At 44.9% G+C, this 22,696-nt stretch overlaps 1 protein-coding gene and 1 pseudogene across 2 annotated transcripts in view; one reads left to right on the top strand and one right to left on the bottom strand.

Moving 5' to 3' along the window:
• Positions 1-230: 230 nt before the first annotated feature.
• LOC114243221 (uncharacterized) overlaps positions 231-22,696 on the top strand; it is a 35,671-nt gene continuing 13,205 nt past the window's right edge. The window contains exons 1-7 of one of the 2 annotated variants that reach the window (XM_089730443.1): positions 231-367; positions 787-1,246; positions 2,725-2,880; positions 3,893-4,016; positions 4,751-4,854; positions 7,505-7,654; positions 19,891-19,971. In XM_089730443.1, the coding sequence (XP_089586569.1) occupies positions 902-1,246; positions 2,725-2,880; positions 3,893-4,016; positions 4,751-4,854; positions 7,505-7,654; positions 19,891-19,971 (960 nt within the window). In that variant the 5' untranslated portion in view covers positions 231-367; positions 787-901. The remainder of the gene's footprint in view (positions 368-786; positions 1,247-2,724; positions 2,881-3,892; positions 4,017-4,750; positions 4,855-7,504; positions 7,655-19,890; positions 19,972-22,696) is intronic. The other variant, XM_089730444.1, reaches the window with a different exon arrangement.
• LOC149502238 (uncharacterized) lies at positions 9,083-10,405 on the bottom strand (annotated as a pseudogene).

Here is a 22,696-nt window from a genome sequence, read left to right as displayed (position 1 = left end):
TACTTCTGTATGTACATATCTAATATTCACATTAACGCTAGTACATTCACAGATAATATACTTACTATTTAAGAGCACACTTTGTCTAGATCCTTAAGGTAGAGTAGGTCTCTATTGGTTACTAGCTAATATTTAAGTTTGTAGATTTAAGGCGGTTGATTTTATCAGGTATCTTTATTAACTTATGTGAAAATATTTCTAGGTACAAAATTATTTCGAATCAACACGGTAGAATCCTGCTCCAAGATCAATGCACGAAACAATGTCATAGAAGTTCCGTGGCCATGAATGCGATGGCGATATTACTTTCGGATTTTTTGGTGGCATCAAAAGCAAAAAAATATCGTGGGTTCGATTCCCAGATCAGGTAAACATTAGTGTGATGAACAGATTTGTTTACTATTTGTTTGGATGTTGATATCCGTATAAATGAATGAAAGTATTGAACCATTTTAAATGTTTCAAACGTACCTACTTTTAAAGGTATAGGTATGTATTTATTTATCTAGTTTGGGGCCAACTGAACATGTGTGATTTCTCCAAGCTAATTTTCCTTTTGTTATTTTGTAAACTTACAATTTGTACGAAAAATTTCGTCTTGATCAGCTGGGTAGTTAAAACATGAAAGCGCAACAAACCACCAATCCCACTTTCGCATTGAATAGTATTAGTATGGATTGAAATAGCTACGATCTTCTGCTTAACGGGACTTTTTTCAAAGTTCGTTTAAAAGAAGCACCTGTCAAATTGTAGATTGAAATGGATGATTTGTGTATTTTTTTATAGTATTTCATTAACACCGACCGCTGTGAAGCAAGAAAACCTCGAATAAATACGTGCTGTATCAATAAAGTCTTCAATTATTAGTTTACGGAATCAATAAATTAGTGACCACGTAAAAATGGCCAGCAGTGTATACAATATATCAACGCACAGCCGTTTCAATTTATCCGAAAGCGAATCTGATATACACGTTTTCGTAGATGAATATAGGAAACGCATAAAAAGGCAATTGGCACGAGAAGAGGAGCCGCCGAAGTCTTCGTTTATTTCGTTTGTTCAGAAAGGGCTCAGTATAACCGACCTAACGTGGTTACAAGACAATCGAGATAGATTCTTCAAGGGTACGGAAAACAAGACATTGGTGAAACTCGACTATTTATCAGAATGTGGTTATATTTTTTGTATGGAGTTTTCGCCGGAAGGAGATTTCGTGATTATCGGTCATTCGTCTGGATTAATTCAGGTAAAGAATCTTCAATTACCATTTTTGGAAATTGTCAGTTGGTATTATTCGAAGTGTAGAATAAATAAGTACTTACATGGACACTATGTGGCACGACCATCGATTAAATTGCTAAATAATGACTCAAAAATAAATGTGATATTAAAAATAGCTGAATATCGCGTAAGGCACAACAGCAACTAGATACATAATATCAATCTATTTTTAAACAAAAACTGTAGAACCAAAATCTGTGAATCTAGTAGGCTTGCGGTACAAACACATGGAGGAGAAAAATGAAGTTCTTTCGGAATACATTAAAAACATTAAATATCATTATAAAAATGAAGAAAATCCCGTAATTTGGTATCCACTTTTTCATAAAACGAGATTAAAAGAAAAGAAAGTCTACGCTTGGATTCAAGATAATTTTGCTAAATTTTTAAAAGGTACCGCGAATTATATTACTTATAATAGATGGTACTTCACGGAAAATGGCTATATTACGACTCTGCAGTATTCTCCAAGCGGATCTCATGTTATTGTAGGACATTCATCAGGCTTAATTCAGGTATTCAGAATTCCTTTATGCGTAGAAAATTATAAATTAGAACAAAATTTACCCTGAGTTTTTTTTAGTTCAATTTCCATTGTCATTATATATTTGTACTGTGGCGTTTTTTTAAGATAAGGTCCGAAGGTAAGCTACCACTGGAGTACAATAAAAACATGACGTAATTCTTTCAATGGATTTCAGTGAAGATTGAATTCTCAATTACATTGACACAGAAGCTACTTCTTCACCTTTCAATTGAATCCATTATTGTTACGGTAGATACAGTTAAAATGCTCGTGCGTACTTGCGACATGTCCACTGCCGATATTTACCGTGGATCAAACAGCTTTGGAATTAAAAACTATACTGCTAGGTTCTACTGACGAAGGTATGCATTAGCATCATAGGCGATCATACACTGTTCTTCGGAGTGTGTTAAATTGGGAGATAGAAATGACAAGACCTATGCGCTCAGCTGCAGAAGAGAAGAATGAAATGAAAATTCGTTTAATTCTGCCCAGACTAAGCATAATTGGACAGAAGCCTGGGCGAGACGAGCTCTCATTTCACATATTTTTATCTACAATGCAGTAGTAGTAAACTACTGTGCCTAACTAGGAGTCTGCCCAAAATAAACGGATATGTTTTTACAAATATATGTTTAAGTTAATATAATAATATGTGTGATTCACAAGGAAAGCGTAAGTGCGTAAGAGTTGAACGGTGTTTTTTATCGAATGGGGATAATGAGAACATCTAATGAGTCTATTCCATAAGACCACTGTGTTATTCGGAACCTCAGTATAAATTAATTTATTATTAAATACCTTAGGATTGATTAGGAATGTTGCTGATTCCTGGCCAATAACACAAAATTCCAGGTAGCAAAATGTACAATATGTTATTTGTTCCGTTTTTAATTTTAGTAATTTACTAATTATAGATGCGCCATGGTAGTACAGGTACAGTGCTATGTACATTGAGAAATGTGCAGTTTCCGCCCAAGCCAGTGTACGCCATTGAATACAGCATGGTCGAAGAAAGAGTTTGCTACGCTGCTTGTATGGACGGTGCAATTTACAGGATCGAAATACCCAACGTACGTCATAAATTTTTGATTGGTTGTGGTTGTGGAATCTCAGTCCGGTACCAATTTTTCTAATGAAATTCGTACTCAACTATTGTTCACGAATGACTTTCACAGTGAAGGAATAACATCGTGTAATAAAAATGAAACCCGCCAAATTATAATTTGAGTAATTACTAGTGGTAGGACCTCTTGTGAGTCCGCGCGGGTAGGCACCACCAACTTCTATGGTCGTGAAACGTTCCATGGTCGAGAAACACCAAGGCTCACAATTAAATATTCGATAATTTGTTTATTTATTCGAAATCAAAGATTTTGTTTATTCGTATGTTGAACTAAAATGTATCTACATGTTAAAAATAAAATATTTGCGAACTCTTTTGATGTCTTCAGTATCTTAGCGCCACGAGTTCTATGTATGAAACTAAGTAAAATGAATTTACCACTTAGGTCCATCGGGAATCGTTCACCAACAAAGCTCTAGCTAGATCCACTCAGTCCTCTCGTACTTCTCTGAAGTAATTTCATTCCGTCGAATGCAGAATTGAATTATTTATCGCAAGCGAAATTCTCAGCTATATTCACAGTTCACAAATATATTGTTAATGAAACTTATGACGTTCATCTGAATAATTGAAAATTAGTTTTTAAATGTTGCCGGTAAATTCAACATTATTCCTTTGCTTTAAATCTAAGTCTAAGGTACGAATATGTATGTATTTTTACTAAAAATAACGTAATACGTGTACATTAATATTTTTCTCAATTAGGAATAAATTTACATCAATACATACTTGAATGTATATGACATGATTCGTACAACGCTGGCTTTAAGGCTTGTGATATAAATACGACGGTATTTTTGCTGGTCCGTGATTTAACATACCAACGGTTCCACAAATCCAATGTTAGCTTATAGACAAGAGAGTGACATAAACATATCTATATCCCGGGAAAATGCAACGTGTTTAATTAATTTCCTAATCTACTCAAATCCAAATCTGATACGTCTACCTAATCTTAGGTTGTGGCGCCGATAGCGGAACCTCCACTATTCTGTATTAGAGCCGATCCTGCTCTAGAATCGTTCAACATGCAATTCTATGGAAGTCCTGGGATATCATCTTATTCCACACCATTCATCACCCGTGAGAGCAGTTCTTTTGATGAATAATGTGATAGATTTATATTATGTTATATTATACTAGGACATCAGAGTTTCATGGTAGGAAAGCTAAAAATAATCTCACCCTCCGACTGTTATGTAAATACATATTTACGTTTATATTTTTAATACGCTTTTATTAGCTTCATTAGCTTCATTAGCTTAAATACAAGTAAAAAATGAAAAATAAATAATAGTTTAAAAAAACTAACAAAATACGCTTTTATAGAAAATCCAACTAAAAATTGAAAATAAATTTTAATAAATTTGAATAAAAAATTGTGTAAGAAAAAATGATTTTATTGTAAAAAAAGCGTGAGGTGCATGGTATCAGTAGTTATAAATATTTTATGAACAGATATGAGTAGAAGGGTTATTTTGATAATATCCTGAAAAGCACCCCACGATTTCTTAAAATAAAATCATTTTTCTTACACTATTTTTAATTCAAATTTATTAAAATTTATTGTTACAGTATTTATTAATAAAATCGAACAATCTCGAAACGTTTCAAACATTTCAAAATTCCAATGTTTGGTTCAAATCATTTGATACAAAGTAAATTCTGGTAATCGTATCAAAAAAATTGAAGTATGTTATTGTGTAGGTACCTACATCGGTTTTGTTATAAGTTTTGATATAACACACAATATTGTTAAAAACTTTGTTACAACGTGTGACACTTATCCAAGTATTAACTAGTTTTTCTTGTGACAGAGCGATCCCCTGCGCTTTCTCTCGGTCTGACCGCTGATCAAACTAAAATGGCGGTCGGTTACGGAGATAGTTCAATAAAAGTATACGATATGGTGACTCAAGAAGTAAGTAATGTTTTTGTTTCTTGTTTGTCCTTTATCTGATATTTATAAATAGTGAATGTTTTAGGTTTGTATTTGTTTCGTCGTGTTCTATGCGACCGATAATTAAGTTATACACATACATAATTGCAAAAACGAAGCCTTTAGTTTCTTCAAAGAAGCTACTAAATCTTAATCAGGCCGCGGAAGCTAATTGGTCTGCATCAGGCCCTGTGAGAGCCGGTAGAACTTATCGTGTAACTGCATGCTCTTTCTGACGGCTATGCGATTCTAAATACTCACCGCCTCCCAACTTCCCTTAGCCAAGGATAGTGGAGTGAGTCCCTCGTTGACTCAAACGATATCCAGATATATTCACGTTTTTCTTAAGGAAATATTCCCTAAGGCTGTACATCTACGGTTATGTTGATCCTTGGCATTTAATATACCACGAACCCCACATTTCTGAGGAACATACAACCTTATTATTATATAGTATAATATTAAATTTACTTTAAACGAAATAATTTGATTTAAATCCTTAGAGTTCTATTCGTTGTTTGAGTATAACATATGTAGTTCAGCATAGGTAATAATTGCAACTGTCGCTTTTATTACCATTGCAATAAAGACACTCAGTGATCCGCTTTTTACTGCAAAGGCTGTCTTTTTTTTGCGGCATATTTTTGTCTTCATTTAGTGAATTTTAATGCCATTAATATTAAAAATGAGTTCGCATTTTTATCTGTGACATCCATTCATTCGACCTCGTTGAGTTCTCCTAACCTGGGCGGTCCCAGACAACATAATGTACGGTTTCATCTCACGAATTGCAGTACGCACAACGCTGCTTGATAATAATCAAAAGCCCAGTGACAAAAGGCCTAACGAATGATAAATCTGTATAATTCGGGACCGCTTGAACCATATATAATACCGTGAAGGCGTAGACGAAACCGCGAATAAAATGTTACGGTCCAATCTCGGTTTATTGCTCAAATAAATTTTACATAGCTGCAATTTTACGAGCCCTAGATCATTTGAATTCGGGACTCTGGTCCAAGATTCTTTCTTACAATTAGTTTTGGGTTTTTTTCGACTGCTATTGTCATAACAACCTTGGAGTTATCACATTAGGCAATGCAATCCCAGCGATAAGTGAAGATTTTATTATATTATTGTAAATGAACTAACGTGTAGACGACCCATCTGATGCTAGGCGGTTACTGGAGCCCAGTGGTACCAAAACCTAAATGCCGCCTTTAGAGATAAAGATAATGTCACAATTGGTTCGTAATAGCAGCTGCTGCTAACGCTTACTAGTCATCAGAAATATGTAGTAGTGCGTAGTAATAAAATAATTAGTAATTAATAACTTTAAAGCAGTAATGCGGTTTATTATGTGACAATATTGTAAAAGTAATCATAGTGTTAAAAGAATAGGTATGTAGGTAACTAATGGGTGATGACATAAGTTTTTTAACATGAATGATATAAATAACTTGAATAGCTATCCTTTTTTCGGGTTTCATCTCAAGTTGAAACTTTCACCACAGGTACTTAGGTAATGAATTCGACTTTGTCACGCTAACCACGAAGTGTTTGAGACATGGGAAATATCAAAATCTCATTAAACAAATATGGTTTTATATCAACCAAGTTAATAAATAAAACAATTCTACTGCAACAAGAACAAAGACATTTATTTAAAAAAAATCATTTCTGTTGCCTTCATATGCAGACGATTATACATATAGAGGGGTGAAAGGCTATTTGGTTTAAGCGACATTTCGGTTAATACGCCACATTTATCTTTGTAATTAAAGGCTTGTTTGATTTTATATTAACTAGTATAAAAAATTCGCTGTTTTTATATGAACTTCAATTATGTTTACGAATATTCAAATAACTAAAGATTTTTTTTCATAATATTTTTTTCAAATTTTAATTTTCAAATGCTCTCCTGTAAAGTTGCAAAAATGTCGCTTAAGCCAAATAGCCATTAAATTTCACCTGTCGACGTGTACGTCACACGAGATGGTACGAGGTCCGGTACTCATGGACGTCAGCAATGATAGGTACAGAATTGAGCCTTGCCTACGTAATTTCGATTTTTTCCGCTACCTAATCACTGTTAATAAGGATTGCGCCGTTGAAGTGGCAGTGAGCAGGGCACATTGCTCGTAGAACGGATGGCCGTTGGAGCCAGAGAGTTCTTGAGTGGCGATCGCATACCGGAAGACGTACCGTGGGTAGGCCGACCATCTATTGAGGTTCGCGGGGATCCGCTGGATGATTGGGCAGCGCAGGACCGGTCATTGTGGCGAGGCTTAGGCTGATAAGTAATCACTGATAGCCTAAGGGGCTATGAATTAATAGGCTCAACCTGAGAGAATTTGTTAACACGAGAAGTTCTGGCGAGAAATTCAGTAGGTTGTACAATCGAGCAAAGATAGAAATTGTCGAATACGAAAATGATCGGTGCTTGGAGAGCATAATAGTACCGAGAGTGTATTCGGAGGTTCCGACATGTTATGAACGACGGCGTTAAGATAGTTATCATGACGCGCCACTCTTTCAAAAAAACGTTCTGAAGTTGTCATAATTTTGAAATATTTATTTTACTACCTAAAAATAAGCTATTAATAAACTTAACTGGAAAACGTTTTCGTAGACAGAGCAGACTTACAAAGTCCACAAACTCCGTCTTCAGTTTATACCGAAGAAGTTACAGAGAATGCACTTCGGTCAAGTTTGCGCTTTGAGATGCCACAAGGATAGGCCCTACATGTTCGCGAGTGCTGCCTGGGACAAAACTTTGAGAGTTAGTAAGTCTTTAATTATTAATCATTCGCCTTTTTAATAATTTTACTTCATTAATTGAACGATAGTGCATTTCAAGGTAGCTGTATGTCACCTGGTATCCAGCTCTCTGTTTCCTTAGTGAAAGTAAATTAAAATTAGTAATGTATTTATTTTTGTCAGCACGTGACTGGGACGAATGACGTCATCGTGGCCTAAAAAATAAGACTGTGTACAAGTGCGATGGTTTTTACTATGCCAGTGCTCAAATCCCGCGGTCACATGTATTTTAATCTAATATTACACGTATTTAATTACACAATATTTTTATAAATAGCTTCCGCGATGAAAGAAAATCGTGTAATAAAAAACATATTCGCAAAAATTATACATTGCGAACGGTTAGGGTACTATTACTGCCCATTTCTATCTAGGAACAGCCTGGAATGCCGTTTTGAGGGGTTGGGTAAGGCGTTACGACTGAGACATATGCCACTTGTCTCAAGAATAGGTGAAGATATTCATATTCTATGGATTCCGGTAACCACGCAACATCAGGTAAACATAAATGAAACAAAAACGTCCCCGTCACTTATAGGTATCGACATAAAATGTAATTAGCACCATTACACAGTGAGATTGATATTTCAATAATTAAATAAAATTGAGATATGATTTTAGTACAACTTTGCTAACGATTCGCTAAGTAGTAATTAGGATTTTTGGTAGCGGCTCTTAAAAGTATTATTTTATTCACAAAAGGAGCTTTCGTTTGAAAACCACGTAGCTTCGGTCTTGTTCGTGAAATAAAATATTAAGCACGATTAAATACCTTATGAACTTAACTGAAGGCGCAGATTTGAATATTCTCAAAGTCCCTTTGAGCAAACGGCAAAATACTAAACAATTTACTTAATTATCCGCCGACAACACAAAGTTAAGGTACGCAGACTAAAAATACAATGCGGTCGACAAAATACAGACCGTTGTCGGTATTTAGCATTTATTCTTTTTGTCAGGAGCATGCAATGACTAGCTTATTTGTTTAGACGAATAAGTGCTGCAATTTTAATGCTGCTAAGAAATAAACAATATACCCTAAGGACTGTTTTGTTTTCATCGGGTAATTGCGGTGCTCGTAATCGTACGTACGTACGGTTGTGACAAATAAATATGTTAGAAAATCCAGTGTATATTTTTTTTTATAATACATTCGACAATCTACAACAATTGTACTGGCGGTAGGACCTCTTGTGAGCCCGCACGGGTAGGTACCACCGCTCCGCCTATTTCTGCCGTGAAGCAGTAATGCGTTTCGGTTTGAAGGGTGGGGCAGCCGTTGTGACTATACTGAGACCTTAGAACCTTATCTCAAGGTGTGTGGCGCATTTACGTTGTAGATGTCTATGGGCTCCAGTAACCACTTAACACCAGGAGGGCTGTGACCCCACCGAACGTGGTCTCGCCTTGTCGCGGCGGTGGGGCTTAAGCGTGCACCCCGATACCGTGGAGCAGCGTTGTCTGCACAGGGGTGCCGCGAACAAAGAAGACTGCACACCGTGTTCCCTTTTCCCACCTTTGATGGACAAAGGGTGCATGAAGCGGGAGAGGGCTCCCTTCTGGAGCCCTCTTGGATGCTAGGCCATGTCCCCGGCAGCTCTTTGGCTGCTAAAGGGGAAGGCCCTCCAGAGGAGGGTACCGGTACGCCGGCGTGGCCACACCGTGGTCAGACGTGTGGGTCTGTCAGTAATGGTAGACCCCACGTGGATGAGAAGTGAACCGGAGGGCACTCCCTTCCGGTCGCTGGTTGCCATGTCCCCGGCTGCCTCTTGGCGGCTACAGGGGAAGGCCCCCCAAAGGGGGGTACCGGTCTACCGGCGTGGCTTCGAAGAAGCACACCGCAATCCCTACCGAGTAGGGGACGGGGGCTGCTGCCTAGCAGGGGCCGTGAGGATGCGAACCTCTATAAAAATGCCCCAATCCCAAGTTTTTGACACCTGACGATGGGATGAATGGCTGGAGGGAGTCTAGTCCCAAGGGTTGTCCCATACCGTAATCCCCACTTGGTGGGGGGCGGGGGCCGCTGCCTAGTAGGGGCCGCGAGGATGCAAACCTCTATAAAAAATGCCCTAATCCTAATCCTGTGACGTGCCCGGTGATGGGATGAGTGGCTGGAGGGTGTCCAGTCGTGAGGGCCGTCCCAGGGGACCGACCCCTGGTTAAATAACAAAGGAACGAAATCAATGATGGCAGACTTAAAGAAAAAATTACCCCAGGAGGGTACCACTCTAGGTGGAGAATCCCTCCGTGCTTCCACTTCGGTGGGAGCATGCTGCCCCACGTATTCTGCGGGGGGCAAAGCATGCCACGATGAAGGGGGCTGTGCGACGGGCAGCGGAAAACCCGTCGAACCGAGGTGTGCCAGCGCTGGCTCGACGCGCTCTGCGCTCGTCAGCGACTGCGAGGCGGCTGGCCCGAAAGGGAAAGTTAGGCGAAAGAGAAAGTCGAGGGGAATTTCTTCCCGCGAAGGGGAGGGGGGGCTAACGTCGTCCTCTGACACGGATGCCCCACCGGAGAAAGTGGTGGTAGTCTCCGATTCGGCCTCTGCCGCGGAGGAGATGCCGCCCCCTAAAGGGAGACCCGCTCGGGGGAAGGGCGCACCGTCACCGGCGCCGTCATCGGCGTCGATGTCTGTCGCCTCGCTGGACGGGCGGACGACAGAAGAGGAGGAGGGCGGTCTTCAGGACCCTGCCTTGGTCATAGGCAGGGCCATGAAGACCGTCAAGTCGTATGCGGCGACCAGTACCAAAACCAAAGCTGCTGGCCGCAGGCTGCGAGAGGTCGTCTCGCGAGTCTCGAAGGTTCTGCCTTCGGTTGCTTCCGCCAATGACCAGGTGGTGCAGCTGATGGCGGAGAATTCGAGGCTCCGAGCACAGCTACAGGCACAGCAGCGGCCCGATGACAGGGTTGCTGCTACCAAGCGGGTAGCCGCGACGAGGTCGTCGCCCGCGTTGCCGCGTGACGCTGGGTCGCGGACTCCTCCGGCATCTGTGCCGGCGGTGTCGCCGCTGGTCTCCGGGGTCCCTGTCCCTCAGCGGCGGCTGGCGACCCGTGGCCCGTGCTGCCACCATTGCGCGCGGCACAGCGGCGTTCGCGTCTCCCGTCGCCGCGGTCTAGGGAGGCGACGGCCGTCGAGCGGCAGCAGGGATCCGCGGGGCCACGGATCTTGGGCCTGCCGGGACCGAATTGCTACAGCCTGGACGAGATTATCGACCGCACCGTCCAGGCTGTAATGGAAAGGCTGGGTGGCGGGCTGGCAGCTCTCGAGGCGAAGCGTGTTGTCTCTGGTGACGCTGAGCGGCTTGCGTCTACACCTGCCGCAGTGTCGGGTGCTGCGGTGGCCCGCTCCACCCCCGTACAGGCTCCAGCCACTAGGGCGGGCCCGGGGCGAGACAGAGCCAAGCGGGGGGGCGGCGCTAATGCGAAGTGCACATCGCAGGCGCCTCAACCCCGTCCGCTGCCTCCGCCCCCGTCTAACATGGACGAGGGGTGGAATGTGGTGGCCCGGCGGGGTGCCAAGAGGGCCGTACCGACAGCTCCGCAGGTGGGCGGAGCACCGGCCACCGCGGCGTCTCAGGCTGCTCCCCAACAGGGTCGAGCGCCTGTGGCCGCCAAGAAAAAGAAGACGAAGAAGAAGTCGTCGCGCGCGCCGCGGTCGGCGGCAGTGGTCTTAACGCTGCTGCCGGCCGCCGAGGCCAAGGGCATGTCATACGGAGATGTAGTCTCCCGGGCGCGCGCGGCTATTGATCTGGACGAGATCGGGGCGGGGGAGGGCCTCCGCTGTAGGCTGACGGCCAATGGGGCCAAGCTACTAGAGTGTCCCGGTGCCGATAGTTCCGGCATCGCGGAGCGTCTGGCGGCGAGGCTCCGTACGGTTCTGCCGGAGGAGGAGGTTCGAGTGCACAGGCCGGTCAAAATGTCTGAATTGAGAGTGACCGGCCTGGACGACTGCACCACTAAGGATGAGGTGGCGGCGGCTATTGCCGCCCGGGGCAACTGCGCCCTGGAGAATATAACTGTAGGCGAGCTGCGCCTCGGTTATACCGGGGCTGGCTCTGTTTGGGTGCGTTGCCCGGTAGAGGCGGCCACCTCCTTGGCTGCTCCTCCGCCCGGGAGACCGTCGGGGGAACCGGGCAGGTTGCGCGTGGGCTGGATAGCGGCCCGCGTGCGCCTTCTCGAACCACGCGCCTGGCGGTGCCTCAGATGCTTCAGCACTGGGCACTGCCTCGCTAAATGCGTGAGTGCGGTTGACCGCAGCGGATTGTGCTTTCGCTGTGGTCAGCCTGGACACAAGGCGGCCGTGTGCTCGGCTGCGCCGCATTGCTTATTATGTGCGGCGGCCGGGCGCAAGGCTGACCACCGGGCCGGGGGCAAGGCCTGCCCTCCGGCTAGCAAGAACACAGAAAGAAATCGGCGCCGCCAAGCTAAGCGGCGTCAAAAGAAGCGGTTGGCCGGGGGAGCACCGGCCGGCACTTTGTCCCCCGCTGAGGCGTTCGCGCCCGATAGCGGGGGCAATGGAGTAGGGGAGGGAGCGATGGATGTGGGCCAGCCTTAATGGATCACACCTATCGCTTCCTCCAAGGAAACTTGAACCACTCCGCTGGGGCTCAGGACATGTTGCTCTAGACCATGGCGGAGTGGTCAATTGACGTGGCTGTGGTCGCCGAGCCATACTTCGTTCCCCCAGCGGATGACTGTTGGTTTGGGGACGTTGATGGCGTGGCGGCCATACATATCAGAAGATCCGCGATGGTTCCCCCCCTGGCGATGGTGACCAGGGGCCCCGGGATCGTCGCGGTACAATTAGAGAATATCGTCGTGATCGGGGTGTACTTTTCTCCGAATCGGCCTACCGTCGAGTTCGAGCGGTTCCTGGACGGGCTAGAGGTGATCGCTCGTCAACTCGGTCCCCGTTCAGTGATACTGGCGGGGGACTTCAATGCGAAGTCTGTCGCTTGGGGTTCCCCATTCACGGACGCTCGTGGTAGGCTGCTGGAGGAGTGGGCGGTCGCGGTCGGTCTCTGTATCGTTAATAGGGGCTCGATCGCGACTTGCGTGCGGTGGGCGGGCGAGTCTATCGTGGACTTGACGTTCGCGAGCTCGCCCGTCGCACGGCGCATCCTCGGCTGGAGAGTGGTGGTGGGGGCGGAATCGTTGTCCGATCACCGGTATATCCGGTACGATCTTTCTGCCCCCGCGCCGACGCCGGCTGCAGGTGCCCGCGGGGTTGACCCCCCGCAGAGTGCATCCCGGTCATTCCCTAGGTGGGCACTGAAGCTCCTGAACAGGGAGCTCCTGGTGGAGGCCTCTATGGTGGCGGCGTGGGCGCCCACGCGCCCACAACCTGTCGATGTGGAAACCGAGGCCGAATGGTTCCGGGGTGCGATGCACCGCATATGTGATGCCTCGATGCCCCGGGTCGGCTCTCGGCATTCTGGACGGCGACAGTCGCCCTGGTGGTCGCCCGAAATTGCAAGACTGCGTGCGGTCTCCATTCGGGCGAGCCGCCAGTGCACTAGACACCGCCGTCGCCGCCGCCTGCGGCGCGACGAGCCCGTCGCGTTCGCGGAGGAGGAAGCTCGGCTGCACCGTGAATATCGCGCTGCGAAGGACGCCCTGCGGCTGGCCATCAGGCGGGCCAAGGAGCAGAACATGGAGAGACTCTTGGAGGCGCTCGAAGCGGATCCGTGGGGGAGCCCATACAAATTGGTACGCGGCAAGTTACGCCCGTGGGCCCCCTCTATTACTGAGCGTCTCCAGCCCCAGCAGCTGCGGGACATCGTTTCGGCGTTGTTCCCGCAGGAGCGGGAGGGTTTTGTCCCTCCCGCTATGGGCGGGTCGTCTGACACCGTCGACGGCCAAGCTCCTGCTGAGGTGCCCCGTATTACCGAGGCAGAGCTCCGGGTGGCCGTTGTCAAGATGAATGCGAAAGACACGGCCCCCGGCCCGGACGGAGTCCACGGCCGGGCATTGGCCTTGGCCCTCGGTGCCCTGGGGGACCGGCTCCTTGAGCTATATAATGGCTGCTTGGAGTCGGGACGGTTTCCGTCGCTCTGGCGGACGGGTAGACTTGTGTTGCTGAGGAAGGAGGGGCGCCCGGTGGATGCAGCCGCCGGGTATCGTCCTATCGTACTGCTGGACGAGGCGGGAAAATTGCTGGAACGTATTCTGGCTGCCCGCATCGTTCGGCACCTGGTCGGGATGGGGCCTGACCTGTCGGCGGAGCAGTACGGCTTCCGGGAGGGCCGTTTGACCGTGGATGCAATTCTTCGCGTGCGGTCCCTCTCGGACGAGGCCGTGTCTCGGTGTGGGGTGGCGCTGGCGGTGTCTCTTGACATCGCCAACGCATTTAACACTCTGCCCTGGACCGTGATAGGGGGGCACTGGAGAGGCATGGAGTGCCCCTCTACCTCCGCCGGCTGGTTGGGTCCTATTTGGGGGCCAGGTCGGTCGTATGTACCGGGTACGGTGGGACCCTTCATCGTTTTCCGGTCGTGCGTGGTGTTCCACAGGGGTCGGTTCTCGGCCCCCTCTTGTGGAATATCGGGTACGACTGGGTGCTGAGGGGCGCCCTCCTCCCGGGCCTCCGCGTTATTTGTTACGCGGACGACACGTTGGTCGTGGCCCGGGGGGATGATTATAGGGAGTCTGCCCGTCTCGCCACAGCGGGAGTGGCCCTCGTCGTCGGAAGGATAAGGAGGCTGGGTCTCGACGTGGCGCTCAGTAAATCCGAGGCTCTGTGGTTTCACGGGCCGCGGAGGGCGCCACCCGTTGACACCCACATCGTGGTTGGAGGCGTCCGGATAGGGGTCGGGGTGCAGTTGAAGTACCTCGGCCTCGTGTTGGACAGCCGGTGGGCTTTTCGTGCTCACTTTGCGGAGCTGGTCCCCCGATTGATGAGGACGGCCGGTTCTTTGAGCCGGCTGCTCCCGAATATTGGGGGACCGGATCAGGTTGTGCGCCGCCTCTACGCGGGGGTGGTGCGATCGATGGCCCTGTACGGTGCACCTGTGTGGGCTGAGCCGCGCAACCGGGCCACTATGGCTCGGTTCCTGCGCCGGCCGCAGCGCACCGTTGCCATCAGGGTCATCCGCGGATATCGCACCGTCTCCTTCGAGGCGGCGTGTGTTTTGGCGGGGACGCCGCCATGGGAGCTGGAGGCGGAGTCGCTCGCTGCCAACTATCGGTGGCGCAGCGAGCTTCGTGCTCGGGGCGTGGCGCGTCTCCCCGAAAGTGAGCTGCGGGCGCGGAAGGCCCATTCTCGGCGGTCCGTGCTCGAGTCGTGGTCGAGGCGATTGGCCAACCCCACGTGGGGGCTACGGACCGTCGAGGCGGTTTACCCGGTCTTTGATGACTGGGTGAATCGTGGCGAAGGACGTCTCACCTTTCGTCTGGTGCAGGTGCTGACCGGGCACGGATGCTTCGGGAAGTACCTGCGCCGGATAGGGGCTGAGCCGACGACGAGGTGTCACCATTGTGGACACGACCTGGACACGGCGGAGCATACGCTCGCTGTCTGCCCCGCGTGGGAGGTGCAGCGCCGTGTCCTGGTCGCAAAGATAGGACCTGACTTGTCGCTGCCTGGCGTCGTGGCGTCGATGCTTGGCAGCGATGAGTCATGGAAGGCTCCATCTCGCAGAAGGAGGCGGCGGGGCGAGTGAGGGAAAGCTCTCCTCACTACGCAGAAACCCGCCGCCGCCGAGCAGGGGGTCGGGACCGGGGTCGTATCCGTGACCTGGCCCCCTAAGAGCTAGGGGTCCCACCCGTTTTGTGCGGGGAGGGACCCAGACGTGGGGTGGCGTGCTCTGCACGCTCACCCGCAATAGGAAGCCGGGTGATGGTAGACCGCGTTCCCCCGACCGCTCTGGGGGAAGGTGTAACGCGGCGCCATCAAAGCGGGCTCTCGGCCCGCTGAACGAGGGAACCGGTGGTCGTGTCGCTGGCGGCCACCGGTCCGGCGTCCGTGGGACGGTGGGATGGATGTAATGTGCTCTGCGTCAACCCTGTCCCGCCGTTTCAATAGCCCCGACTGGGCTCCGGCCCGGTCCGAGGTAGGGCGCCGGTTGTGAGCGGCAGGAGTTTTTAGTGAGGTTCAACTCCCACATACCCCACCTGCCGCGCGGGTGGGGATCCGGCGATTTTCACCTGTGGAAAAAAAAAAAAAAAAAAAAGGAGGGCTGTGAGCTCGTCCACACATCTAAGCAATAAAAAAAAATCTATTTAAAACTGAAATTAATACTGAAGATTCGAGGCAAGATGTGTTTTCCGGTTAAGAATCAATAAAGAAATCTTAAACCGAACGAACAAGATTGTATTCTGTTTAAGCTACTCCTTTTTGGATATTGAGTAGAGTAAAACATAAATGCGTCTTCTAAATAAAATTATTTTCTAAGAGATATTCTAATTAGATTAAAAATATTAAATAAGTTAAACGAAATCAAAAAGTTTTTTATTGAAGTCTATCTTCAGAGGCACTTTGAAAAGCATTATAACTTTATTGCGGATTTAGAATGAAGTATTACCACTGAAAAGAATCAGTAAGAAACTCAGTATTTGTTCTTTTCCAAATATAGCTACGGACATCACTCAAAATTAAAATATATATATATATATATATATAATAGGAGTTAAAGTATGAAATTGCCGTTTTTATTGTAATAGGTACTTCGAATTGACATAGAACCTTCACGGTTTGAGATTTTTGAGTGAAACTTTTTTCAGATAGTGTTATGAGGTTCTTCTTTTAAAAAATGTGCAATATTCGGCTATCGACCTTCAGTTTTTTTTATTTTTTTATTGCTTAGATGCGTGGACGACAGCCTACCTGGTGTTAAATGATTACTGGAGCCCATATACATCCACAACGTAAATGCGCCACCCACCTTGAGATATAAGTTCTAAGGTCTCTAATTTTTTTCGTGATTTGGACAATTTTCTACATGACAAAAAGTTTTCTTCCCAGCAGGCAGTACAAAATCATTTCACACAGTTTGTAGAATCTAGATCACCAGAGTTATATCGCAAAGGCATAAATGACCTTCCTATTAGATGGCAGTAATGTATAGTTAAATGAAAAAAAAAACGATTTCAATTTTTCAGTACAAATCGGTAATTTCATACTTTAACCTCTAATATTATTAAACGTATACTTTACACAGAATAAAGATGACTTACACTAGAAAACACCTACATTTCTTTTTTTTTATTGCTTAGACGGGTGGACGAGCTCATCGCCCACTTGGTATTAAGTGGTTATTGGAGCCCATAGACATCTGCAACGTAAATGCCGCCACCCACCTTGAGATATGAGTTTTAAGATCTCAGTATAGTTACAACGGCTGCTCCGCCCTTCAAACCGAAACGCATTGCTCCTTCACGGCAGAAATAGGCAGGGTGGTGGTACCTACCCGTGCGGATTCACAAGAGGTCCTACCACCAGTAATTACGCAAATTATATTTTTTTTCTTTATTATTTTTTTTATTGTCAATTAAAATTTATTTCAATTAACGATTCGTGCTATTTATAATATGCACCCGAGGGAATCCTTGAGGGACAAGTTTAAGGAAATCAAAATTCTAACTTTAGCGTCCCAATACATTTTTGAAAATTTATTGTACGTGCGTAAAAACATTGTAGAATTCCCCAGAGTCTGCGATTTGCATAATGTGAACACTAGGAACAAACATAGGCTTGCGTTGCCGGCGGCTCGAATTAAGAAAATAAGCAACTCTTTCAGGGGGCTGGGTGTACAGCTTTTCAACAAGATCCCACAAAACGTTCAACTACTACCTGTTCATAGATTTAAGAAAACTGTCAAGGAACGTTTGTGCAACAAGGCATATTATAAAGTTAAGGATTTTTTACTAGATGGCACTACGTGGGAATGAGGCGTTCGCTCCTGGCCTTTTCATTTTTCATTATTATTATTATTTATTTGAATTGTATTTTTTTGACTTGTTTTTTTGTATACTGTAAATATGTTTTCTTGTTTAAAAAAAAAGAAAATAGTTGAGAAAATACAAAAAAAAAAAAAAAAAGCCCGCTGAGTTTGTTTCGCCGGTTCTTCTCAGGACTGTGGCTTTTTTTGGAACCGGTGGTAGAGTTAACATTTTCTTTTACATTTTGACATTCAACAAGTGTGTTTTTGATGACATCCAAGTTGAAATAAATGATTTTGAATTTGAAATTTGAATTTGAATTTGAATTTGAAGTAGTAAAATCCTTTTAATGGGAAAAATGATGTATTTTAGATGTTGTGCAGCTTGCACTCGTGAACTCAACACACGCAGGCAATCGTTAACGTAAACACCACTACTATATCCCTCGGATCGTGTATTTCTTTATACCAGAAAATGGCTGAGTTCAAAACTGAGCGTGTAGTTTCAGATCAGAAATAATGAAAAAATCAGGTAGATGTGAATCGAATGAACTATAAATCATCTAGGAGGAGATATTATGTATAGGTAACAACAAAGTTACGTTAAAAGTGAAAATTATCCAAATAATATTCTACAAAAGTTTTATTACAGTAACAAATAACAGTTTACGTTTTAAAAAAAAAAAGTGCACTTTTCCATTATTCCGTTTGAGTACGTGAAGCAAGTTGCTAAACACTAAACTTTCTAACACACCTTGAATAATAGATAGCGGACAACGACCGCGAACACACTCACGCTGACTTTGTGGAGATTAAAACATTTCTCTTTGAGGTTAAACATCAAAATTGTTATTTGAAGAACCTTAATTTAAGTACAAAAGAATTTTGAGTTATTAAATTGAAAATTTCTCCAGTACTGTTCTGATAAAACAATACGCGTTGTAGAGATACGGTATAATGTCGAATGTGTAGGTTTAAATAGTCGAGAACGAACGGAAAGAGCTTCTGAAATTCTTTTAACGTAATTCTGCTTTGAGGATACGTCACAGTGATAAAATGCCTGCTCTTCAAAGGCTTTTTGTACGAATATTTCGAGGCCTGACGTTATAGTTAAGCCTTTCCAGTCTGTTCGTAGTACAGATATGCACAAAAACACATTGCGGTCTAAATACGTTTAAATTTCGGACGTTTGTGAACGTGAGCTGTAAATACAGTAAAAGGAAACCGCTGACCGCTAAACAAAATGAAATTGTAACTAAAATAGCCTTCTTAATTTTTTTTAATTAATTGTGTCAAAACAGGATGTAACTAAATCGGTGGTCCAGTAATTAGCGTCCCTGGTTTCTGGGCTGAGGTTCGTCTGTATTATTCCCACGTCTGGCAAACAATAAACAAGTTTGTTTGCTTGTTGTCGGAATGTTTAATATTTATAAATGTATATATTTAAACGTATTTGGAATCCCAGCTTGGGGCCAGGTGAATGTGTGTGCTTTTCTCGGTCTCTTACCCAGTTCCATCAGGTGGACAAGAATTATCTAAGGAAAGAAATAAATATATGCAAAGTTACATTATAAATGCAAAGTTTTGTACATAGGTACTAATTAGAAAAAATGCCCTAACACAAATTAAACAGATTGACAATGTATTGTATGAATAATGCCCTTTCATGAAAAGTTTGAACAAAGTCTCAATTACATTGAATATCGCCTGTCCCACATTCTGAACGGAACTTACGGGTACTTCAGATATAGTCAAACTGGTGCTATCTAACTGTGTGGAAGTCGTCGTGGCCTAAAGGATAAGACGTCCGGTGCATTCGTATTGAGCGATGCACCGATGTTCGAATCCCAGGCGAGTACCAATTTTTCTAATGAAATACTTACTCAACAAATGTTCACGATTGACTTCCACGGTGAAGGAATAACATCGTGTAATAAAAATCAAACCCGCAAAATTATAATTTGCGTAATTACTGGTGGTAGAACCTCTTGTAAGTCCGCGCGGGTAGGTACCACCACCCCGCCTATTTCTGCCGTGAAGCAATAATGCGTTTCGGTTTGAAGGATGGGGCAGCCGTTTTAACTATACTTGAGTCCTCAGAACTTATACCTCAAGGTGGGTGGCGCATTCAAATTATAGATGTCTATGGGCTCCAGTAACCACTTAACACCAGGTGGGTTGTGAGCTCGTCCACACATCTAAGCAATAAAAAAAAGTGGCGAAACCTATCAACTGGAGAAATAAACTCTTATATCTTCCTTAGCAATTCGAATGGAAGCACTTCAGAGATTGATTCTTCTATTTATGTTCTTTTGCTTAGATTTGGGATATAAGGTGTCAAGTCGGCTGCGTTATGACGTTCGAAGGCGTTGACGTATGCAGTGATAGCATCGATCTAAATGTAAGTGAAATATTCGTTTTTTACACGCTTTATATTAGCTTCACTTGTATGTATGTTTGTAACTGACTCCTTTAGACGCGATTTTGACTCACTTTAAACGGCCAGATTTCATTCAAACTTTGTAGACTTATCAAGGACCGATGACAATACACTAATTTGATAAGATTATTCCATTATTCAATTTGCAAAATAAGATTTTTGCCAATTTATATAATTTTTATCTATAGTCGATAAGGCAGGAATTGATGTTAAAGTACTTAATAGTTTTAAAAATACGCTTTTATAGAAAATTTAACTAAAATTGAAAAATAAATAATAGTTTAAAATACTAAAAAACACGCTTTATAATAAAATTAACTAAAAAATAGAAAATAAAATTTAATAAATTTAAATTGAAAACAGTGTAAAATATATTTTATTTAAAAAAAAGCGTGGGTTGCTTTTTAAGATATTTTGAATTTAATATGTTCATGAATCGAATCCAAAATCCAAATATTGTACAAATTGTTCGCTCATTATAATTTTAATTGTATAATAATGCTAAGAATTCGCTTTCACTTGACAACGCTTTGCTTGGCCGCTAAAAATTCTGTCAATCGCATTGACGTCAGTGGTCCCGAGATCGACTTTAATTTAGTCGATTTATCAACTTCAAAGCACCATCAACGAGCGTTCTTCGAATTCTGCGCCAAATTACAAAGTCAAGTCGCTGATCAAAGGTAATGGAGATGTTTCAACCAGATTACTTACTGCTTACCGGTCAGTTTTACAAAGGAAGGACTACGGAGTTATCAATCTATCATCTATTTATTAATATCATCAATGAATACAATAAAATTGTAGTGTATCCAGTGTAAAAAAAGGTAGTAAAAATCGAAATGGAGTAGGTAACAAAGAAATTAATAAAAATAACAGACATTCTTTGATAATTAATTTTTTCTTTCTTTAGTCTGTCTGATTTTTATTCGTGCACATCTCTGGTACTACCGAATGGATTTTAATGTAGTTTTCACAAGTAGACAGGTATTTACTTGAAGCATAATACCGTTTAATGAAAATCGAATTCAACAAAGAAAGTGGGCGTCATTAAAATACGAAGTATTTCTACTAAATATAATAAAAATAATTATAAAATAAAATAGTAATAGAGAAAATATATTGAGACTATATATAGATATGTTACTTATGAAAAATTTGCTAATTTTGTATTTCATTACAAAATCTGGTACCTTTGAAGTCATCGTGGCCTAACGGATAAGACGTCCGGTGCATTCGTATCGAGCGATGCACCGGTGTTCGAATCCCGCTGGCGGGTACCAATTTTGTAATGAAATACGTACTCAACAAATGTTCACGATTGACTTCCACGGTGAAGGAATAACATCGTGCAATAAAAATCAAACCTTTAAAATTATAATTTGCGTAATTACTGGTGGTAGGACCTCTTGTGAGTCCGCACGGGTAGGCACACCGCCTCGCCTATTTCTGCCGTGTAGCAGTAATGCGTTTCGGTTTAAAGGGTGGGGCAGCCGTTGTGACTATACTGAGACCTTAGAACTATATCTCAAGGTGTGTGGCGCATTTACGTTGTAGATGTCTATGTGCTCCAGTAACCACTTAACACCAGGTGGGCTGTAAACACGTCCACACATCTAAGCAATAAAAAAAAAATGTATCTGCGGGATGCGCCGCGGCCATATCGCTCGATACATATGCATTGGTTGTCGTATCCTTTAGGCCACGACGACTTCTGACAGCAATCATAACGATATATACGATCATCCCTGACCTGTATTCAGATTTTACTATAACTTTCATCAATATTACGAAGGGAGAATACTTTCTGAGTCGAACTGACTAAAACCTCCTGTCGCTCAACAACCAACGTCCAAACCTCGCATGAGACAGAGCTCATGACAAGGCAAAGGGGGGAAAGTGAAGCGTTTAGTGTGGAGCACATCTCTCCCATCACCCTCCCCCTCGGGACGCCGGACTGGCGGTCGTCGGCGCCACGACCACCAGCCCTCTCGGTCGGCAGACTGTCCGAAGCCCGCCTAGATGGCGCCGGTTAGAGTGGGTTACCCTACGGAATACCCCGCTGGGCCAGAACCAGCGTGGGTCGAGGATAGCCGGCCTTCCATCACCCGGATGCTCTTGGGTAAAACGCGTGCAGAGCAGCTTGCACGTCGTCTTCTTAGGCCCCCCTCGCCGGTCCCCAGACCGACATGTGAGGGGGACCCGAAACACTTAGAGGGCCAGGGCTTGGGCGAGATCCGCCTCCTTGGCCCCCGCTCGACGGCGGCGGGATTGTGCGTCTCTCACGCGCCCCGCCGCCTCCTTCTGCGAGATGGTGCACTCGCAGAAGTCGAGGATCGCCTTCCACGACTCGTCGTCGCCGAGCATCGATGCCACAACACTCGGCAACGACAAGTCGGTTCCTATTTTTGCGACGAGGACACGGCGCCACCCCTCCCATGCGGGGCAGGCGACGAGCGTATGCTCTGCCGTGTCCAAGTCGCAACCACAATGGTGGCACTCTGCCGTCGGCTCGGCTGTGATCCGGTGCAGGAACTCACCGAAACAACCATGCCCAGTGAGCACCTGCGTGAGCCGGAAAGTGAGGCGTCCTCTGTCACGATTCACCCAATCCACAAGGACCGGGTGAATCGCCTCGACTGTCCTACGACCAGCCGAAGGATCAGCCAGCCGTCTGGACCATGACTCC

Source organism: Bombyx mandarina, chromosome 10, assembly GCF_030267445.1.
Source record: "Bombyx mandarina strain Sakado chromosome 10, ASM3026744v2".
In the NCBI taxonomy this organism is placed as follows: domain Eukaryota; kingdom Metazoa; phylum Arthropoda; class Insecta; order Lepidoptera; family Bombycidae; genus Bombyx; species Bombyx mandarina.
The sequence above is the reverse complement of the archived record's forward strand: the minus strand, read 5'-3'. Positions and strand labels throughout refer to the sequence as shown.